The sequence below is a fragment of the Myotis nattereri genome (genome assembly GCF_964212035.1).
Source record: "Myotis nattereri genome assembly, chromosome: X".
Classification (NCBI taxonomy): Eukaryota; Metazoa; Chordata; class Mammalia; order Chiroptera; family Vespertilionidae; genus Myotis; species Myotis nattereri.
Genome location: NC_138078.1, coordinates 24,278,239 through 24,296,153, shown reverse-complemented (window position 1 = coordinate 24,296,153; position 17,915 = coordinate 24,278,239). Strand labels below are relative to the sequence as shown.

Sequence of the window (17,915 nt, the reverse complement as noted above, 5' to 3'; positions counted from 1 at the left end):
TTTTTTTAATATCCACACAACCTAGAATTCATTTTCAAATACTATTCTTAACTATAAACAATTTGCCATTTGAGACTCCCTTAAGCTTAAAAAAAGCTCTTGACCTTGTCAGATGTTAAAAAGCCTTATATCTTATCTGTAGTTTTCAAATTTAGAATTTGTTTAACTTACTGTAATGTATGCATTTTTCCCAATTATATGTAAAATCCTTATAGGATAAGAACTGCTTCATATGCTAGGTGTTTTCTCTATTATCAAGTAAAATGATACTGATATAGTATGTTCTCATCCATTTTCTGGTGTGGTCAATAAATGTTTATCGAATCCTTACTATGTGTCAGGCTGGGTTTCTAGAAGTGAACAAAACTGGCAAAAAATAATATTCTGTATTCTATATTTTCCTGGGGGAGATAGATAAAGGAGATTAATTAAAATACATAAAATGTTAAATAGTAGTAAGTGCTAATGAGAAAAATGCAGAACCGTTAATAGGAAAAGGAAATGAGTGTATGTAAGTTTGATTTGGGAGCGAGCAATTTTAGATGTGGGAGGGCAAGGAAGGAGTCACCAACAATGTGATTTTTGGAGTAAAGACTCAAAATATGTGGAGTGAACCATGTTGATGTATGGGGAAAGAGAACTCCAGGTGGAGGTAACAGCAAATGCAGGAAACTAGCCTGTTTGAGGAATATGAGGAGAGAGGCAAGAAATAAAATCAAGGGTCTTATGGTGAGCCAGTCTTGTTAAATCAGTAAATTTTACTCCCCAATAGCAGGTATTTGAGAATAATATTATGATGAACAATTTTAACAGATCACTCTGGCAGCTCTGCTAAGAATATATTAAGAAGCACAAGGGTGGGAGTTGGGCAGCCAAGGCTATTGCAATAATCCATGCAAAATAAAATGGTGGTTTTGGATTAAGGTGATGGTAGCAAGATAATGAGGAGTGATCAAATTCTGGAGATATTTCCAGCTAAGTGTTGTATGAGAGTGAAAGAGTCCTCAATATTCACTCTAAGGTTTCTTGTCTGAGCATACTGCAAGTTTGAACTTGTCATTGGTTGTTGAGGAAGGGAGGACTTCAAGAGAAGTAGGTGGTTTTGCGGAGGAGTGTGATGGGGATGGATATCAGAAGCTCAATTTTGGATGTTTGAGTCTTATGCTAACTCTAAGTGGAGATAATGAGTAAGCAGATGACCTGAGAGTCTGGAATTCAGGAAAGAGGGCTGGACTAGGTTTATATAATTAGAAGTTACCAGCAAATGACTGGTATTCAAATCCATGAGATTGGATTTGATTAACACATTATTGTTTCCTGGATAAGGTAGAATAAATTCATCTTAATTTCTCTCAGGATTTTTAATTAAAATTGTGCCTTGTTTAAGTGAAAAAGCTTATTGAGGGATATCGAAGAGTAACAATTTTAAGGACTATGGGCATGGGTTGTCAATTAAAAACCAGAATTGAAGTGATTTTTATGAAACATTCTAAATTGATTTCTATTTGTCTTGGTGTGTCTGTTTTAGGCCAGACCTGTTTGATTGGAATAGTGTGGTTTGCCAGCAGTCAGCCACACAAAGACTGGAACATGCATTCAACATCGCAAAACATCAATTAGGCATAGAGAAACTACTGGATCCTGAAGGTTGGTATATTTCTGGACTACTGCTGTTTTATATCATTTAATGTTTATTGCCATAGACTTAACATTTCCACAAACTAGGCCCAAAGTAGAAACTATGCATCGTATGTTTTTCTGTAGTCCAGATGTATTTAAAAAGTTCTGTATTCTTGTAATATGTCATGAATTGTTCTGTGTGATTTTAGTTCTCAAAATGCCAATATCTAAAACTAAAGTGTAAAATTAATGCCTTTGGAATGCATATGCCTCATGGATGAGGCATACTACATTCAGAGTACATTGACTCCAAATAATTATAAAAAGTTCATGTTTTGCTTATTCTACCAAGAGATTTGATACCTTAATCGTCTATAATTAATTAGCCACTCTTGCCAATTTCATTCATATACGCCATAAAAGGCAACATAGTTTACTGTTTAAATCAGGAAATCTGTTCCTGGCACTGCTTCTGTTATAATTTGTCACTCTGGGGGAAACCCTCCATTGGATGGTTATTATTTTCTGCTGCTTTAGTTGACAGGCAACACTGTATTTATATTTTTACTAGGGGCCCAGTGCACAGACTCATGCACATTGAAAGGAAATCGGGAGCCCGCACCCATGTGCCTGGGGAGTTTCCACATCCCCATGAGCTGCCGGGAAGTTGCATGGGGAGTCTGTCCTCCCCACAGCTTCCTGAAAATATATTTCCAAATGTCCCTTCTGTGGCCAGGGTTGTGCCTTGCCAGCCGGGAGGTCCCCAATGGACACCTTGGGCTGTGTTGGATGTTTTCCAGTGCTTGGAGCCAGATAAGAGATGCTCTGAGGTGAACAATACTAAGTTGGGGATCTTGGAGGGCAGGAGTGCTCTGTTGCCCACGCCCCCCACCCTTCAGATCCATCTCTCTTTGACTTTTACCCCTATTGTCAGTTGCCACATTGTGGCCACTGTTATATTGCTACCTTCCTCTGTAGCTCCGAGGCAATTGGTAAGGGATGAGATTTGATCTTGATGCCCAAGGCAGAGTTCCAGGAGCCCAGCGGTGATATCAGGCTCATCTTGGTTACTCCGAGTGTCTGCGCTTCAACCTTTCTTCAGAGATTGTAACTGCAGGCTTATAGGGTACGAGAGATGTGGCAGTGCACTAAGTGGCAGGCAGCCGGGGAGGAGCCTGAGCCGGGGCTGGGTGCTGCACTTCTCCTGTTCACCCCGGCCCTGTTGTGCCTACTGCTTCTGCTCAGTAGTGCTGCTGCAAGAGGCTGTGAGCCCAGCTTCTGGCTGAGCAGCACTCCAGCTGTGGCAGTGCACTGACCATCAGGGGGCAGCTCCTGCATTGAGTGTCTGCCCCCTGTTGGTCAGTGCGCATCATAGCAAGGACCCACACCTGACCCATGTAGCCATGGCCCGCCACAGCATTGTGTCTGCTGGGGTGGGGGCAGGTGCTCCTCTGTGTTATGTCTCTGCTCTGGCCCACCCCCCAGCCCCAGCCTCTCTGTGTGTTGTGTCTCCACTCTGGCCCACTCCCAGCCCCAGCCTCCCTGTGGCCACTGGGGTGGTGTGGCATGCAGTCCCCAGTCGTGACAATTGGCTAATTAGCATATTCCCTGTTTATAGATAGATAGATAGATAGATAGATAGATTACCTTCCACTTAAGTAAATTTCATCTTTATCTCAGATGTTACATGATCATACCCTCCAGACACAGGATTAGAGGGATAATGATTTCTGACCTCTGTTTTTCCTCTGGCCTCTGAGGCACTTTTTGTTTATTTGCTGAACTCTTTGAAATTGCAGGCTCTGTTCTCACTTTCTTGAGGCTTTGCCACACTCTAAAACCAGAAGTTGAAGAAACAGTGTAAGTGGGATTGATATCTGTGATATGATCCAAGCTGATATCTGGTTAGGGTTACATAATTCACTGGTCTTTGGAATATCGAGTCTTTTCCAAATAAGGAGATCCTTGTATGGTGGTGAAAAGCTCAGAAATAACTCAGAGGATAGCCTTTCACTAGTGAATTTATCACCCACCAGAATCAAATCCTCAATCCTGCAGACCCAGAAACCTGATTGCCTCATCTTATTCCAAGCAGATCTATATGGTGGTGGTGTTGGGAGGTGGGGAGTTTACTTTAAAAGAGCTCGAAAAATGATATATCAATCAAAATGGAAATTCAGTAATTTAAAATGAGATATTTAACTATCTCAAGGGCTAGAATATTCATATCTAACTGATCAATATATTGCTCTTGGTAAGCACCTGTACCTGAGAAGGAAAAGTATAACAATGCAAATGTGTTTCTGAAGTTGGAATCAGATTAAATTCATAAGAAATGTTTCTTCTCCTTTAGATAGTGCATAGCTGGACCATGACTCCTGTAACCTCTTTTGTTGCTTCAGTAGGTGAAGCCCCAAGTTTAGCTCTGATGGAGAAATTGTATCAGTCACATTTCCTTGTTTTGAAGGATGGGAGAGGGTTATCTTATTGTTTACTTCTAATATTGATTTACAAGTTTTTTTATACTCCATTGAGGTAGAGAGGGCAAATGTAATAAGAATATGTACTCCAAACCCTGAGGATAAGAGCTGCAGTATATGAATTTGAAGGATAAGCCTATTCACAGATGTTGTGGTTTTTTTTTTTTTGGTTTTTAATTAAATCTACATGTGGTAGTCAGTTCCCCTTATCTGGAATATATGCTATAGTTATTCTTGTGTGTGTCCTATCTTTCATAAAGTAGTAAGAGTAGCTTTAAAATAGATATTTTTCTCATTAAGTAATAAAATGGCTATTGACCTCTAAGTCATCCTTTGAATCAATGAAGTAGGGGTAGCTAGATGGGTGTCCACATCAAAATCAGAAGGTATAGATTGATGAGCCTGTAATCAGAAAAGGGCAGTTGCATAAACAATCTATTTTATAGCATAAAATAGCCTGACATACCCAATTCCATGTTTTCCTAAATGGAAGCATATGTTGAAATGCACATCATACAGACCTATAGCAGTGGTCAGCAAACCGGGGCTCACGAGCCACATGAGGCTCTTTGGCCCCTTGAGTGTGGCTCTTCCAGAAAATACCACATTTTTAACAAAGGCCAGCTTAGGAATACCCTAATTAAGTTAACAGTGTAACTACCTATATAGTTTAAGTTTAAAAAATTTGGATCTCAAAAGAAATTTCAGTCGTTGTACTGTTGATATTTGGCTCTGTTGACTAATGAGTTTGCTGACCACTGACCTATAGAAATGCTATTATGATAGCTCCAACTTGACAATTAAAAGTCAACCAAATATAATATGAAATGTAAGCTGGTTCATAGAGATGAAACCACTAGTTATAGTTCCATTTTGCTAATAAACTCTTCCATCTGAAAACCCTTTCTATTTATGGATGCCCTACCAATTCAAAGCATATTCTATCTCCTAAAATGGTTTATTAAAAATTTTTATGACTGGCAATAAGACGGAGATTCAATATAAATTTTATATTTTACATATATATCAGTTGCTGCCAGTATGTTAGGTAAATACCCAAATATTCATTTTAAAAATTATTGTTCAGTATTTTTCAAGTGATGATACCAATGATAGATAATTAAAATAAAACATATGAACTATATCATAAGGGTTTTTATTTGCTAAGAGAATAGCAAATAGCTTCTAAGACTTAGAACATTCTCTGCAGTGTATCTGAGAGGGGAGATTCATATATTTATTTCATGCCTTATGTGGTAATTATCATTGAGAAGTTCATATTTTTATTTAACTAAATACAGTGGGGTCTTGACTTACGAGTTTAATTCATTCTGTGACGGAGCTCGTAACTCAAATTACTCATATGTCAAATCATAAAGTGAACAAGTGAGACACGTGATGCTGGGCTGATGTGGTGTTCACTGTGATGTTAGCTGCACCAACTAGTGGTGGGGTATCTGAAGCTGGCTCGTAACCCGAATTTTAGCTCGCAACTCAAAGCAAAAAATTGGCCGGGAGACGGCTCGTATCTCGAAAAACTCATTAGTCGGGACACTCGTAAGTCAAGGCCCCACTGTATTGATTCTTTAGCTTATAGCATGACAATGTTAGCTATTCTCCAAAGCCATTTTTACCTCATATCTAATATGCCCCTTAGGAGGTTAATGAAATACTTTGCTTTATGTTTGTGGAGAATTTTATTATGAGGGGATTGAAGTTACATTTAGCTTAAGAAATACTTCCCAAAAAAGTTTTTAGAATTTTAAATATATGCTTTGTTAATTGGATTGTTTTATAAATTAAAAAGTCATTAAAATATAATTTGGAGGTTTTTTATGTCTTGCATATACCAACTTTGTTATGCTTCAGCATATATCCTATTGCGAATCAGATAATTCACTTTCTACCACAATTTCCCTATAAGACATGTTCGGTATGTGCATTGTTGCTTTTATATGCATTGTTTACTACCCTAAGTTTCAAACAAATTGGTTTGTTTGCCAATCCACACAACACTTTCTGCATTAAGAGAATGTTTTTTTCAGATTTTCCTTGTGAACAACAAAGTGAAGATGTTCTTTTTAAAGGAATAAAAATATAGGGGACAAAAAATTGTTCATGTTGTAGATGCCTTTTGCATATGTATTACTGTAGTACATCATTTCATTTGGGATATACAATATAATGTAGAGAGCCCTAACTTTTTAACCATGGTAACTTTAGAATGAAAAATTAATGATGAGAGTCAAATTTGATGAACACAGGCTTGTGAGAAATATTTGTAACCTCAAAATGGCATTTACAAACCAATTAGCTTGGCTTTAATCCACTCATTTGAACTTCATGACAATGGTGACACAGTTGCTATTTTCTGCTTGGCTAATCCCAGCATCACTCTTCAGTTGGTTTTAGAATCTACTTTTCTAAGAATTAGCTCTGCCATTTGGAAAGTGTTACTCCTGACATGATCTCAGACTACACTTTGTATGCATGCAATTCATTAGTCTTTAAAAATAGATTCAAAGGCAAATATATAGCATTTGCTATAAAACAGAAGATTGTCTTTAAATCCTCTTATTTGGGTTTGATAGAAATTGTGACAACAAGTGGTTTTTTTTTTTTTCTTCTGTCTGTGTCCCAACCATCACATTTTGGTACCCTAAAAACGGGCCTTTAATAAGTAATTCCAGGTTAAAAATGGTGACTGAGTAAGTAGATGTTGCACAGACATGCTCCCAGGAACAAACTGATATTACAACTAAAATACAGAAAATCTACCCGAATAATCAAGGGAAGACTCCCAGGAGAGGACCCTGATAACAGAGGACCGAAAGTGGAGACCGCATAGAGACTGGTAGAAGGGACCTGGAGGTGCAAAAGGGCTGGCCAGGTGCCCACAGACAGCAACTGAGGTTCTGGAGAGATATACCAGCTGTGGAGGGTTGCCGCTGAGAACTCTAGGGTCTAATCCCCAAACTGGGCCCCCCAAAAGAGAGCACTAGAACTGATAAGGGTACCCCCATAACGTCTGGCTGTGAAAAGCAGCAGGGTTGCTGTATGCCAGGGACAGATGCCTGGAAATTCAGGCACCCTCTTAAAGGGCCAACACACAAAATTCTCTGTGGAGCCACCCACCTTGTGCTCCAGCAGAGGGAAGACAGAGTGGACTGGAGCAGTGCGAATAGAAGCCAGGATAGGGCACTCTGTGGTTACAGCTCAGAAGGCATTACCCCAGTTTTCTGTGCTGGGTCCATCTCTCATGCAGCAGAGGATATCTTTCCCACACAGAAATTTGCTATACATGAGGCCTTGCCTGGGGGGAAGACAGTGGACCCATCCTGTTGGAAAACACCTTGCCTCATGGGTACGGAGTTCCTGAGGCCACTTAAGAGATGAAAAGTAACAAATAGCCTCCAGGCAGAACTCTCTCCACAGCTGAGGACAATTGTCTGAGGGCAACTCAAGTTGTAATCTTATGTCTGTAGGCAGAGGCCATCTCTGGAGGCTTTGAGTCTTTGCCTGATTGATCCAGTCAGAAACAGCATTTGACACTGTCTTGCACTAGAGATTGAGAAGCATAGCAGATCTACCTAATATACATTCACAAACCCAAAGAAGCAACCAAAATAAGGAGACAAAAAAACAACCCCCAAAGAAAGAACAAGAGAATTCTCCACAAGAAGAGAGAAATGGAATGGAGATAAGAAATTTATCTGAAACAGCGTTCAGAGTAATGATGGTAAATATGCTCAACAGCATGAAAAAAAGATATAACAACTATGAAAACAAAAATAAAGAATGACATAGCACAAATGAAGAACTTGGAAGGAATACACAGCTTCTTAGGGGAAGCTGAGGATTGAATCAGTAACTTAGAAGACAAGGTTGAAAAAATCACTCAGAGAACCAAAAAGAAAAACAATTAAAAAACAGGAGGACAGCTTAAGGGAGCTGTGGGACAATGTGAAACATAACAGTATTAGAATAGCAGGTGTGCCAGAAGAGGCAGAAAAGGAGAAGGGGATAGAGAAATAATCCCTTTTGTGTTTGAAGAAATAATGGCAGAAAACTTTCCTAACCTAGTAAAGGAAAAAGTCACACAAGTTCAGAACACACAGAGAACCCCAAGCAAGAAGAACCCAGACAGGACCATGCCCAGACACATCCTAATTAAAATGCCAAAACTTAAAGACAAAGAGAGAATCTTAAAGGCAGCAAAAGAAAAGAAAACTGTTTCCTACAAAGGGGCTCCCATAGGCTGACATCTGATTTCTCATTAGAAACTCTACAGGCCAGGAGAGAATGGCATGAAGTACTCAAGGGAATAGAAAGCAAGGATCTGAAACCAAGATTACTATATCCAGCAAGGTTATCATTGAAAATAAATGGTCAAATAAAGAGCTTCCTGGACAAAAATAAGGAGCTTGGTACATCACTGCCAAGCCAGCATTACAGGAAATGCTAAAGGGACTGTTGTAATGAGAAGAAGAAAGAAGAGAGAGAAACCTAGGTGTACAGAATTTAAATGGCAATAAATAAATACCTATTAATAATATCTCTAAATGTAAATAGATTAAATGCTCCAATCAAAAGGCATAGGGTAGCTGAATGGATACAAAAACATGACCCAACTACATGCTCTCTACAAGAGACCCACCTCAGAACAAAAGATACAGGATGAGAGTGAAGAGATAGGAAAAAATTTTCCACGCAAATGGGAAAAATAAAAGCTGGAGTAGCAATACTTATATCTAACAAAATATACTTCAAAATGAAGGCCATTGCCCCAGCTGGTTTGGCTCAGTGGATAGAGTGTCAACCTGCAGACTGAAGGGTCCCAGGTTCAATTATGGCCAAGGGCACATGCTTGGGTTGTGGGCTCGAACCCTAGTAGGGGCCATGCAGGAGGCAGCCAATCCATGATTCTCTCTCATCATGGATGTTTCTATTTCTCCCTCTCCCTTCCTCTCTGAAATCAATAAAAATTTATTTTAAAAAATGAAGGCCATCACAAGAGACAATAAAGGTCACTACATAATACTAAAGGGATTGATCCAACAAGAGAATATAACCCTGGTAAACATATATGCACACATTATAGGAGCACCTAAATATATGAAAAACAAAACAAAACTTTAACGGAGAAATTGACAACAATCTAGTCATAGTGGGGGACTTTAACACCTCACTGACTTTACTGGATAGATCTTCCAGACAAAAACTTAACAGGGAAACAGAGACTCTACAGGACACACTGGATTAGATGGATTTAATTGACATTTATAGAACATATCACCCCAATGCAGCAGAATATACATTCTTCTCAAGTGCACAAAGATAGACCACATGTTAGGACACAGAACAAATCTCTACAAGTTCAAGAAGACTGAAATCATATCAAGCATCTTCTTAGATCTCAGTGGAATGAAATTAGAAATCAAATACAGTAAAAACAACCAGAAACATTCAACTGGAGGCTAAAAAGCATGTTATTAAACAATGAATGGGCTACCAATGAGATCAAGAATGAAATAAAAACTTCCTAGAAACAAATGAAAATGAACATATAACAACCCAAAATATCTGGGACACAGCAAAAGCAGTCCTGAGAGGAAAGTTCATAGCACTACTGGCATACTTCAAAAGACAAAAACAAACAAACAAAAAACACAACACAACCATAAACTGTTTAACAACTTAAGGAACTAGAAAGAGAACAAGAAAATCCCAGAGTAAGTTGAAGGAAGCAAATAATAAAGATTAGAGCAGAAATAAATAACATAGAGGCTAAAAAACAATTAAAAAATCAAGGAAACCAACAGCCGGTTCTTTGAAAGGATAAATAAAATTGATGAACCATTAGCCAGACTCATCAAGAAACAAAAGAGAGAGGACCAAAATAAAAAAAATCAGAAACAAAAGTGGAGACGTAACCACTGACACCACAGAAATACAAAGGATTGTAAGAAAATACTAAGTACAATGATGACAAACTGGACAATTTGGATGAAATGAACAAATTCCTAGAAAAATACCATCTCCCAAAATTGAATCGGGAAGAATCAGAAAACCTGAGTAGGCCAATAACAACTGATGAAATAGAAGCAGTAATAAAAAAAAAACTCCCAGCAAAAAAAAAGCCCAGACTCAGATGGCTTCACAGGGGGGTTTTATCAAACATTCAAAGAAGAACTAATACATATACTCCTCAAACTATCCCAAAAATCCAAGAGAAAGGAACACTTCAAAGCTCTTTTTATGAGGCCAGCATTATCCAAATTCCAAAACCAGATAAAGACACTACAAAGATAGATAATTATAGGCCAATATCCCTGATGAACATAGATGCTAAAATCCTCAGGAAAATATTACCAAATGGGATCCATCAGTATATTAAGATCATACACTATGACCAAGTGGGACTTGTTCCAAGGATGCATGGCTGGTACAATATTTGGAAATCAATAAATGTGATACATCACATAAAAAATTGAAAGACAAAAACCACATGATCATATTAATAGAGGCAGAAAAAGCATTCTACAAAATCCAGCACCCATTTTTTATAAAAACTGTCAGCAAAATGGAAATAGAAGGAGCATATCTCAACATGATAAAGGCCATATATGATAAACCTACAACCAGCATCATACTCAATGGGCAAAAATTAAAACCATTTCCCGTAAGAACAAGAACAAGACAAGGATGCCCGCTTTCACCATTCTTATTCAACATAATACTGAAAGTCCTAGCCACATCATTCAGACAAGGAAAAAGAAAAGGCATCCAAATTGGAAAGTAGAAAGTAAAACTCTCATTCACAGATGACATGATATTGTACATAGAAAACCCTAAAGATGCCACCAAAAATCTACTAGATTCAATAAATTAATTTGCAATGTAGCAGGACACAAAATCAACACCCAAAAATTGATGGCTTTTTTTATACGCTAAGAATGACTTCTCAGAAGGAGAAACGAAACAAACAATTCCATTTACCATTACAAAAAAAAATTAAGATACTTAGGAATAAACTTAACTAAGGAGGCAAAAGACTTGTACTCGGAAAACTACAGGACATTGAAGAAGATATAAACAAGTAGAAGAATACACTGCATTCATGGATTGGCAGAATCACCATCATTAAAATGTCCGTAGTACCCAAGGCAATCTACTGATTCAATGCAATCCCTATTAAAATACCAATGGCATATTTCACAGACCTAGAACAAATACTCCAAAAATTTACATGGAACCAAAAAAGACCCCAAATAGCTGCAGCAATCTTGAGAAAGGAAAAGTTGGAGGAATCACAATACAAGATTTCAAGTTATACTACAAAGCCATTGTAATCAAAATAGCATGGTTCTGGCACAAAAATAGGCATATAGAAAAATGGAACAGAACAGAGACCCCAGAAATTGACCCAAGTCATTATGCTTAATAAATTTTTGATGGAGGGGGCAAGAGCATACAATGGAGTCAAGACAGTCTCTTCAATAAATAGTGTTGGGAAAATTATACAGATACTTGCAGAAAAATGAAACTTGACCACCAAATTATGCCATACACAAGAATATATTCAAAATGGATAAAAGACTTAAATTTAAACCATGAAACCATAAAAATCTTAGAAGAAACAATAGGCAGCAAAATCTCAGACATCTCTCATAGCAATATGTTTACTGATACATCTCTTAGGACAGTGATGGTGAACCTATGACACGCGTGTCAGAGGTGACACGCAAACTCATTTTTTTGGTTGATTTTTCTTTGTTAAATGGCATTTAAATATATAAAATAAATATCAAAAACATAAGTCTTTGTTTTACTATGGTTGCAAATATCAAAAAATTTCTATATGTGACATGACACCAGAGTTAAGTTAGGGTTTTTCAAAATGCTGACACGCCGAGCTCAAAAGGTTCGCCATCACTGTCCTAGGACAAAGAAAACTAATGAGAAAATAAACAAATAAAACCACATCAAAATAAAAAGCTGCACAGCAAAAAAAGCCATCACCAAAATAAAAGGATGGCCCCTGTATGGGAGACCACATTTGCCATTGATCCATCTGATAAAGGGTTAATCCAAAATATAGAAGGAACTCATACAACTTAACAAAAGGAAGACAGTCTAATTAAAAAAAATGGGCAAAGTACCTAAAATAGACACTCTCCAAAGTAGACAAACAGATGGCCAAGAGACATATTAAAAAATGCTCCAAGTCACTGATCACCAGAGAGATGCAAATCAAAACGACGATGAGGTATCATCTCACACCTGTCAGAATGGCTACCATTAACAAATTAAATATTGATAAGTGCCAGCTAGGATGTGGAGGAAAGGGAGCCCTAGTGCACTGCTGTTGGGAATGCAGCCTGGTGCAGCTATTATGGAAAACAGTATGGAGTTTCCTCAAAAAAATGAAATATGGAACTGCCATTTGACCCAATGATCCCACTTATTGGAATGTATCTTATGAAAACCGAAACACCAATCAGAAAGAATGTAGGGACCCCAATGTTCATAGCAGCACAATTTATAATAGCTAAGCTCTGGAAAAAGCCCACGTGCCCATCAGTAGATGAGTGGATTAAAAACTGTGGTACGTTTATACCATGGAATACTGTGCAGTAGTATAAAAATAGACTCTCCTACCCTTTGAGACAGCATTGAGGGACCTAGAGAGTTTCATGCTTAGTTAAGTCAGTCAGAAAAAGATAAATATCATATGATCTCACTCATATGTGGAATGTAAGTAACAAAATAAACTGATGAATGGAGTGGATCCCAGAGACATGGAAGCATGGAACAGAGTGTGCAATCTCAGAGTGAAGGGGGTAAAGGGTGGGTGGGTGGAAGTAATCAACCAAGAACCTTATATGCATATATGCATGGCCCATGGCCGCAGACAATGCAATGGTGAGGGCCTGTGGCAGGGTGGGGGTGACGGCTGGAGGAGGTCAGTGGAGGGAAAAAAGGGAACACATGTAATACTTTCAACAATAATGAAATATTAAAAAAATAAGTAGTTACACTAAGTGGAACCAAAAGAGTAAAATCATACAAACTTAAAAGGATGTTGTTAACTTAAATAACTAGAACTTTTTATAGACATGCACACTCATTTCATATCATTTAGATTGATTTCTTTTCAAGAATCCACTGTGGATTACCTTTGTTTTCACAAAATGTAATAAAGTTGGAATATATGTGTTCCTTATGTGTACACATTTCAGTTACAAATTATTATTATAACTATCTCAGATACTTTATAACCAAATTCTCTGCAATGCAAAATGTTCTTTTTAAAAATATATATACATTTGTTGATTTCAGAGAAGAAGGGAGAGGGAGAGAGAGAAACATGAATGATGACAGAAAATCATTGGTTCGCTGCCTCCTGCACATCCCCTACTTGGAATCAAACCCGCAACTTGGGCATGTACCCTTGACCAGAGTCAAACCCCAGACCTTTCAGTCTGGAGGCCAAGGCTCCATCTACTTAGCCAAACCAGGTAGGGCAAAATGTTCATTTTTTATATATTAAAAAATAGTATCTTGCCATTGGCCCCTGGACTGACGGGTCTTAGGTTTGATTCTGGTCAATGGCATGTACCTCTCTGAAAATCAATGGAAAACATATCTTTGGGTGAAGATTAACACAACAAAAAAAGTATAATAGTCTCTAGGTTTATACATGCTGTTGCAAAATGTAAAATGTCCTTCTTTTTTACAACTGAGTATTATTCCACTGTATAAATCCACCACAGCTTTTTTATCCACTCATCTACTGATGGGCACATGGTCTGTTTCTAGATTTTGGCTATTTACAATAATAAAAGTGTAATATGCTAATTAGACTGGACATTCTTCTGGACGACCTTCTGGATGAAGCAGGGGCTAAGAGGGAAGCCCAGGTCTTGGGTGCCTACTGATGGCTCAGGGAAGCCTGGGTCCCAGGTGCCAGAAGGAAGCTAGTGACGGCAGCTGGGGGAAGGAAGGCCTACTCTTGCACAAATTTCATGCATTGGGCCTCTAGTTGTAAATAATGCTGCAATGAACATAGAGGTGCATTAGTGTTTTGGGTTTCTTCAGATATATTCCCAGAAGTGGAATTTCTGGGTCATAAGGCAGTTCTATTTTTAATTTTGGGGGGAACCTCCATACTGTTTTCCACAGTGGTGTGCCAGCCTGCTTTCCCACCAGCAGTGCACAAGGGTTCCCTTTACTCCACATCCTCGCCAACACTTGTTGTTTGTTGATTTAGTGATATTGGGCTGGGTGAAAGAGGTGAAGGGATTAAGAACAGAACAAAACTCATAAACACACAATAGTATGGTGATTACCAGAGGGGAAGTGGGGTGGGAGGAAGTAGGAGAGGGTAAAAGGGGGACAAATTATGCTGGAAGGAGATTTGACTTGGGGTGATGAACACACAATACAATATACAGATTATGTGCTATAGACTTGCACACCTGAAACATATATAATTTTATTAACCAATGTCATCCCGGTAAATTTAAAGAAGTATTTTAATAGCGCATACGTGAATAAAAATGGCCACTGCCTTTTTGATAACAAAGTAACCTTTAGAAAATATATATACCTTTTTACTGTTTTGATTATTGATTTATATTATTATCTTTGCCAGAGAGTCTTTAAAGATATTACAAGGTGTTATCTAAAGCTAAATCCTCAGTTTCTTGGAAGAAGAGTTTTTAGTCTAGTTCAGTGATGGCGAACCTTTTGAGCTCAACGTGTCAGCATTTTGAAAAACCCTAACTTAACTCTGGTGCCGTGTCACATATAGAAATTTTTTGATATTTGCAACCATTGTAAAACAAAGACTTATATTTTTGATATTTATTTTATATATTTAAATGCCATTTAACAAAGAAAAATCAACCAAAAAAATGAGTTCGCATGTCACCTCTGACACGCATGTCATAGGTTCGCCATCACTGGTCTAGTTATTCTGCTATGGAAAATAGAAAGTATCACCATCGCACGCCTGATGTGGCTCAGTGGTTGAGCATTGAACTATGAACCAGGAGGTCACAGTTCGATTACCGGTCAAGGCACATGCCTGGGTTGTGGGCTCAGTCCCCAGTGCGGGGCGTGCAGAAGGCAGCCATTCAATGATTTTTCTCTCATCATCGATGTTTCTGTCTCTCTCCCTTCCTCTCTGGAATCAATAAAATATATTTTAAAAAAGTATCACCATCTGCTTATGCAACTATGATAATAGCAAAATAATGTTTCTGTTATATCAGCAGGAGACTGCTTTTCCAGAGTGTCTTTTTTTTAAGAAACAATAAAATTTGATTAAAACCAAATTAAACCATTTAATAGTGTTAAATATTATAATAATGAAAGTATTTCTTTAATTTTGAACTTCAGTATTTTACAGTTGCAGTGAATAAATTGGAGATGGTGTTATTGTATTAGCAAAGGAATGGGGTACATTAATAGATTTAGTGCTGCCATCTCATTTGCTTAATGTATATTCAGCACAACCTTTCAGCAAAGAAATTTTGGAAACACTGTGTTAAATAATTTTAATATATACTTTTATTAGCTTTGTTTAGAATAGAGACTAGTATTGATACATAATGAGCCTTTAGCAAAACTGATGGCCAACATAGAAGTCCAGAGAAATGTGATTAACATATTCCTAGCTTGCATATCATTTTAGTAATAGCCTTTGGCCTAATATATTAGAACTACAGGCCTGGTGCATGAAATTTGTGCACTTGGGCGGGGGTCCCTGAGCCCAGCCTGCACCTTCTCTCAGTCTGGGAGCCCTTAGGGGAGAAGGCCTAAACCAGAAGTTGGACATCCTTAGCGCTGCTGCGGAGGTGGGAGAGGCTCCTGCCACTGCCGCTGCGCTTAACAGCAGTGAGCCTGGCTTCTGGCTGAGCGGTGCTCCCCCTGTGGCAGTGCACTGTCCACCAGGGGGCAGCTCCTGCATTGGGTGTCTGCCCCCTGTTGTTCAGTGAATGTCATAGCAACTAGTCAACCTCCTGGTGGTCAGTGCATGTCATAGCGAGCAATTAAGCAGCCTTAGCATATCATTAGCATATTATGCTTTGATTGGTTGAACGAATGACTGGATGACTGGACACTTAGCATATTAGGCTTTTATTCTATAGGATATCTTTAGCTATTCTGGGTTTAATCCTGAAGCTTACTTTTTTTATACCTTTCTTTTCCATGTGCAGACACGTTGCATAACTAGTCTTTACCCACTGCCACTTTAATATCCTTTAATGCATTTGAGTTAAAGCTAACTAACAAATCCTCAGACTTATCATTGCTACTATAGAAAAAAATCTTTAAGGGATAATGGGGCACTGCTTTGTAACCTGAAAGTAATACATAGCAAAGTAAAAAAAAAAAAAATGAAAATTTCTACATGGGTTAGCCATAATAGTATATAATATTATAGTAACCTAAAAGTGAGGACATACTTTAACATTGTGATGCAGATATTTTAACATTAATATATTACCTTGCAGTCTCCTGTTTTCTAATGCAAAGCTTTTAAATTTCTTGTCACAATAGAAAAATTTTAAGTGTGTTAATGCACACTAACTAGTAGCCTGGAAATCTAACAAAGAGAGAGAGGTGGAGGAGGATGAGAATGAATGTGTATGAATTTGGTGTCTCTTTTTGATATCCTATGTTTGATATCAGTATAGATAACATAGAAAACTAGACATTTTCAGGATAATTTGAACCAATCACTAATAAATTAAAGCAATTTTTTCTGCTCATCCATTTCAATTGTTTGGATGACTGAAATAATTGCATGTAAGTGTCCCAAATTTATTCACTTAGACAACAGGGAAACCTGCAAAATATTAAAAATGATATTAAATGATATTTGTGTGTATATGGCCTTGATTTATCCTTTATACCATATTTTGGCATTTTCTACTAATCCTTCATCTTCTTTTATAATTTATCTCAATTTTGACTTCATGGAAAATAGCACGTTGATTTGTTAAAATAAAATGTATATCATTCGCCCTAACTAGTTTGGCTCAGTGGATGGAGTGTCGGCCTGTGGACTGAAGGGTCCCAGGTTCAGTTCTGGTCAAGGGCATATACTTTGGTTGCGGGCACATCCTCAGTAGGGAGTGTGCAGGAGGCAGCTGAATTGATGTTTCTCTCTCATCAATGTTTCTAACTCTCTTTCCCTCTCCCTTTCTCTCTGTAAAAAACCAATAAAATATATTTTTAAAAAATGTATATTATTCATTGCTATAGTTAAATAATGTTTCTCATTTGATTGTGGAATTTAAATAATGAAATATAATTTAACCATGTGATTTAAGATTTTCATTGTGGATAACATTCTATACCAAATTTGTTCGGAAGCATTTGAGTATAATCCTTGCTTAGATAACTGGAAATCTCTTTTCAATTACTTTACCAGGATGCTTTTTACAACTATGTTTAAATAAGTGGGGGAAACATAACATCTTAGGCCTATACTGCCATAATAAATGATACTGAATGACTGATAGGACATCTATAAATTGTTTAAACAGTTGGGAAAAACATCAACTATGTCCTAGTGCTGAATGATGGATAATAGATATTTTGTGGATGGTGTCTGCAGGTATATCATCACTACAAGTCCATTAGACTGTTAAGGAAAATATATTTCTCTAGTGGCCCAGTGCACAAATCCATGCACTTTGAAAGAAAATTAATTAGAAGAAATATTTTAATATTGCTATTCACCCTTTCTCTATAGTAGAAGTATCAACCAAATTCATGATTGACAATGACAGATCGAAA

The 17,915-nt window shown here is 37.7% G+C and overlaps 1 protein-coding gene across 2 annotated transcripts in view; it reads left to right on the top strand.

The window, feature by feature from the left end:
- The window catches only part of DMD (dystrophin), a 2,781,977-nt gene that overhangs the window by 947,174 nt on the left and 1,816,888 nt on the right, over window positions 1-17,915 (top strand). For both annotated transcript variants that reach the window (XM_081115404.1, XM_081115406.1), the window contains one exon: window positions 1,529-1,647. In XM_081115404.1, coding sequence (XP_080971530.1) covers window positions 1,529-1,647 — 119 coding nt within the window. The remainder of the gene's footprint in view (window positions 1-1,528; window positions 1,648-17,915) is intronic.